This window comes from Mus caroli, chromosome 7 (genome assembly GCF_900094665.2).
Source record: "Mus caroli chromosome 7, CAROLI_EIJ_v1.1, whole genome shotgun sequence".
Taxonomy (NCBI): Eukaryota; Metazoa; Chordata; class Mammalia; order Rodentia; family Muridae; genus Mus; species Mus caroli.
The window spans coordinates 18,449,236-18,454,667 of NC_034576.1; the positions used below are offsets into that span (position 1 = coordinate 18,449,236).

Consider the following 5,432-nt stretch of genomic DNA (forward strand, 5'->3'; position numbering starts at 1 on the left):
ATTAAAAATTTAAAAAAAATCTTATATTTTGTAGGGGTTGTTCTTGTTTTGTTTTGCTTTGCTGTGTATCCCTGGCTGTCCTGGAACTCACTCTGTAGACCAGGCTGGCCTAGAACTCAGAAATCTGCCTGCCTCTGCCTCCCAAGTGCTAGGATTAAATGCATGTACTGGGCCAGAGAGATGGCTCAGAGGTTAAGAGCACTGGCTGCTCTTCCAGAAGTCCTGAGTTCAATTTCCAGCATGCATATTGCAGCTCACAATTGCTTGTAACTCCGGCTCCAGGGAATCTGATACCCTCTTCTGACCTCTGAGGGCACCAGGCATGGACATGGAATACATCATACATACATACATACATACATACATACATACATACATACAGGCAAATACTCACACATGAAATACAAATTTAAAAAAAGTAAATGCCAAGCTACGCGCCCAGCAGTGTGTGAAGGTCAGAGATCTTTCAGGAGTGTGCCACCATGCAGGTTCTGGGGTTGAATGCAAATCATCAGGCTCATAAACCAATGCCTCTAAGTTCTGAGCCATCTTTTTCCCCCCTCTATTTTATGTGTAGAGACATTTTGCCTGCCTGCATGTCTGTGCATCATATGCAGGTCAGAGGGAAGCACCAGACCCCCTAGAACTGGAGTCACAGATGGTTGTGAGTTGCTGTGTGCGTGCTGGGAATCAATCCAGGGTCCTCTGCAAGAGCAGCCAGTGCTCTTAACCACTGAGCCATCCCTTCAGCCTGGGTGGCTTCTTAATCTTTCTTTTCATTTCCCCAGGACTGAATCAGGTACTCTATTAGTGAACTTCACCCCAAGACCATCACCTCACACACACAATTATTATATAAAGTCCTCTGTTCACAGTCCTGAGTTTCATCTCCCTGCCTCAAGGAACGAACTGGTTCCTTCCAAATCCCTATTGGCTTCTTCCTCCCATCCTGTCCCCACGCTTTCACTGTGCAGTGATGAGGAAAGGTACGGAAATAGATGGGAAACGTCTTGGTCCCACCAGGAAGGAGGCGGGGGAGTACCTGGTTCCACGGAGTAGGGGCCTGGTCTCCAGTGTAGGGACCCAGTGGAGGCAGCAGCTGATCTCGGGTGAGGATGGCTGCTGCCCGCAGCATGAAAGACGTGAACAGGTTCATGTGAATGTAATTACGAGTGCAATGCAGCCGCCTGGGGGATTTGAGAGACGAAAAGGGCTGGGAACCACTGAAGAGCTGTCCTCAGGCATCCAACATCCCTTGAAACAGCCCCCCATTCTTTCCCCTAGAGCCACACCATCTCCCATCTTAGCGTATAAACCCAGGCCCAGTCTCCACCACACCACGCAGAACTGGTGGGTCACACCTGAACAAACTTAAGATGAGCAGGGCTAGCAGCAGAGTCGTCAGGGACAGGGAGTAGCCTACGGTATACATGATCTGCAGGCGCTCCAGGATCAGCGTCTGGTCCTGGTGGAGACAAGGAAAGCGACTCTTTTAGCTGGTCCGGAGAAGGGGCGGGGCTGTCCACCACCCCTCCCCTCACACCCCGGTCTCTTCTGGGAAAAATGTTCCTTCTCTCCGAACAGGTGCTACAAATTGTCTGTTTTCTCCTTGAAGCTCCACTTGTACTTCTTTAAGTGCCCTTCACCTCCAAGCTGTGTGGGCACATTCATATATTCATATATATATATATATGCTTTGTTTTTTCAAGACAGGGTTTCATTGTACAGTCCTGGCTCTCCTGGAACTCACTCTGGAGACCAGGCTGACCTCAAACTCAGAGATCTGCCTGTCTCTGCCTCCCGAGTGCTGGGATTAAGACGTGAGCCACCACTGCAGCCACCATCACGTTGCCTGAGTTGGATTTTAATTACCTACAACCCAGAGTTCTACTCCCTGTACAATGGGTGTCAGTTGGGCCTGAAACTCATGAGGTCTTTTTTTGAAACTCTCCCCAGATACCCTAGCCTGAATCCTTCACCCCCCTCACCTGAAAAGCCCCATTCTTCTCTGGATTCTCACACTGAGTGTGGTCTCTCCAAGATCCCCACTGGCCATCACTGCCACACTGGCGGAAGACAAAGCCTGCAGACACTATGAGAGCATAAGAGATGGGGTGGGGGTGGGGGGAGAGGGGGTCAGAGGTGTAGCAGTTCACCACTGTAAACTGTTGTACACATTTGGGGGGCCGAGGCAAAAGGATTGCCATGAGCTCAAGGCCAGTCTGGGCCCCCATGTTGGCTCAACAGGCAGAGACGCTGGCAGCCAAGGCAAAGAGATCCGAGTTTGATCCCCGAGACCCACATGGTGAAAGGATTCCTGTAAGTTGACCTCTGATCGCCACACCCCTGCCATAGCTCATTCATCCACACATACATGCAATAAATAAAGACAAGGATAAGTAAATCATGTGACAGAGCCCAGGGGACACAGGCATTGGGAGACACCTAGCTTGACAGACAGGGTCAGCTGAGCAGGAGAGGCTAAGTGAGGATGGAGTCCCGGATGAGGGGTGTGGGGAGCACCTCACCCTGATGGTACCAGGGCAGATACCAGGGGCAAGACACCTGGGCAGTGGTGTTGGCGGCCGTGTAGTTCCAGCAGGCATACATATCAAAGGAACCGTTACAGGCCAGGCCTAAGGGAGAGGGAAACAGAGCCCAAGGCTGAAGGAGAGGGGCAGTCTGACTTTTCATTCTTTCACACCTCCAAGTTGCACTAGCTTGGCCACAAGCTTCTCCCATCAAACCTCAAGATGCCACCCATTCATCGTCCTAGCCCCACTGCAGGATCCTCCCACCAAGTAAATCCCAAATCCTTATTATTCTCTAGAAAGTTCAATTATCAAGCTCCACCTCCCCAAACCCGCCCATTGCAGGTCAGGTCCCGCCCAAAACTCCTTCCACCTCCTCTGCTACCTTCCAGGATTCTTCTGTCTTCAGACTCCAACCCTGGTCCTCACAGCCTACCTGAGCCAAGCCCCACCCACATCTCCCAAGCCCTCCAGTCACACCTGAGGGAGGTTCTGTGGTCTCCAACATCTTTTGGCACTTCTGGCTGTAGAGCTCCCAGCGCTGGTACAGCTCCCCCGTGGTGGTCTGCCCCTCAGAGTCTGTCTAAGAGAAGAAAGAAGGGAGGACCCCCACAGGGTAACCTCCTCCCAGGCAGCAAGCTCAGCTGGGAAAGGCCAGAACTCCTAGATATGGAGGAGCTGTCCAGTTTTTTACAGAGGAGTTCTGGGTGGCTCAGAAACCTCTTAGATGGAATTGGGGTGCCTAGAAAATCGCCCAAAGGAAGGGGTAGCTTGTCCCCACCTGGAGGACTTGTGAGGGAAACTGTGTGAAGAGAAACTACCAGTTTATACAGGGAGGGGGCGAGCAGCCTTAAAACTCTCCCTAATGTAGGGAAAGGCTTAAAACCACCCCAGAGCGCCTATATCTCTCGAGGTCCTCACCTCTGCCCTCTGGAGTCCCCACAACCACAGCAGCAGAAGCAGCAGCCGCAGGGGCATCCTTGAAAGGTGATGGAGACTCTGGCCACTCGGAGGCAGTTGGGCTGGAGGGTCCCAAGGCAGAACCAACTCTTGGGCTTCAGTCCAAGTCAGTGCTCACCTGCCAGAAGCACATGGCATCTGAGGCCACGCCCCCCATTTCCGCACGTGAGGATTCGGGGCTGAGCAGGACTAGGCGCAGCCTCCAGTAGATAAGTGAGGCTGGGATCAGCTAAGCGATTCCCAGGCCCTCCTAAGTGTTGCTGAGGCAGCCAAGGTGGAAGGGAGGGGTGTTTGCTGAGGGGCCTGTTGCCCTAGAGCTGTGACAGGCAGAAGCGTCAGTGTCACCAAGAGGCTAGACCGGAGGGACTCTTGGGAACTTGAGACCTCCTTAGAGAGGAGAGACTAGAAACTATCAGTCAAGCCTTGAAGGGAATTTGAACCGATCATTTGAGTTCGCATCAATTTATATAGAAGATAAAAGCCCAATCTTCTAACACTTCCCTGGCTTCAAGAAGTCAGAGGGACAGCGCTCTCCCAGCATCTAAATATTTAGGGAACAGAGAGATATTAGACCCTGGGTTTCTGACTTTTGGACGTTAGATGCTCTGAAAATCCTTCTAACCCAACTATCACCCCCGCCCAGACAATGTGAATGCAGGGTTTCAAGAGGGAATCCCAGAGCTACAGAAAAGAAAAAATATACGACAAACAAACAAAAACACCAAAAAAACAAAAAAACAAACAAAAAAATCACGGACTCAGTTATAAGGTATAAGAACAGAAAGACTTGGGGACAATGAGACACAAGGGAGAGATCAGAGCCTAAAGGGCAAAAAAGGAGATAAAGACAAAACTGTGGCTCAGAGACAGAGGAAGTGACTAGGGGAGAGACAGAGAAGGGGAAAGAGTAGAAATAAACCCATTTAGAAAGTAAAAGAGGTGAAGAGATGACAGGGCAGAGAGGCAGAAAAAGACAAAGATTGAGATAGGGGGACAGTCAAGGGAGAGATGGGCCCAGGGCAAGGGCTTGATGGAGACCCCTTACCTGTACGGAGTCCTGTTCGCAATCTCCACTGACACAGCTGCCCTGCCTCGCCTGCCAGAGAGCTCTGGAAGAGGTGACAGGCGCTGGCAGCCTGGGGTGTTGGGAGGGGGCGGGGCCAGGGCGGACCAGAGAACAGGAGGGGGAGCTCTGGGGAAGAGTGGGAACCGTGGAGCAGGCACGTTTATCACAGCCATTGTGTCACGTAGAGGGAGCAGTCACACAGTTATGGTTCCCCCCTCCCCCAGGCCACAGAACACACTATGCCAGCCAGCCACTTACACAGCTTCTCACGCTGCCTCTCACAGGATCCCAAATGCTGAGCAGAAGAGCGACAGAGACTCACAGAGTGAGAATCTGTGAGTAACAAGTTCATTCATAACTCTACAACTAAGACTATGCTGAGAGAGCCAGTCTTTCACCCACAGCTTCCCAATCACTTGCAGGGACAAGCAGCTGTGTGCCCTGGGACGTGGACACTTCACATATGTGTAAACACAGCCTATAATCTTAATTACCACTGCCTTTCTGTTGTCATTGTTTGGTGTATATGTATGTCATTGTATATGTGTGTACGTATGTGTACATGGGTATGCGTGAAGGACCAGAGGACAACCTCTGATGTGATTCTTAAGTGTTGTCTACTTCCTTTGATTTGGTCTTTCAAGACAAGATGTCTCTGTGTAGCCCTGGCTGTCCTTGAACTCATTATATAAACCTGGCTGCCCTTGAATGCAGAGATCTGCCTGCCTCCGACTCCCTGGTACTGCGATTACAAGCGTACACTACCCAGCTTAATTTATCTTGCTGCATGCATAACAAGCACTTTACCAAGTGAACCATTGCTCCAATCCCTGATTTGTCTTTCTTTGTTTTAATTTTATGTGTATGCATGGAGG

The 5,432-nt window shown here is 50.8% G+C and overlaps 1 protein-coding gene across 1 annotated transcript in view; it reads right to left on the reverse strand.

Moving 5' to 3' along the window:
- Window positions 1–4,602, reverse strand: part of Gipr (gastric inhibitory polypeptide receptor) — a 9,649-nt gene extending 5,047 nt beyond the window's left edge. Inside the window, exons 1-7 of the mRNA XM_021168412.2 lie at window positions 4,537–4,602; window positions 3,453–3,609; window positions 3,012–3,114; window positions 2,529–2,636; window positions 1,989–2,092; window positions 1,362–1,465; window positions 1,043–1,187 (exon numbers count right to left, since the gene is read on the reverse strand). Coding sequence (XP_021024071.1) covers window positions 1,043–1,187; window positions 1,362–1,465; window positions 1,989–2,092; window positions 2,529–2,636; window positions 3,012–3,114; window positions 3,453–3,509 — 621 coding nt within the window. The 5' untranslated portion in view covers window positions 3,510–3,609; window positions 4,537–4,602. The remainder of the gene's footprint in view (window positions 1–1,042; window positions 1,188–1,361; window positions 1,466–1,988; window positions 2,093–2,528; window positions 2,637–3,011; window positions 3,115–3,452; window positions 3,610–4,536) is intronic.
- Between the last annotated feature and the right edge of the window lie 830 nt (window positions 4,603–5,432).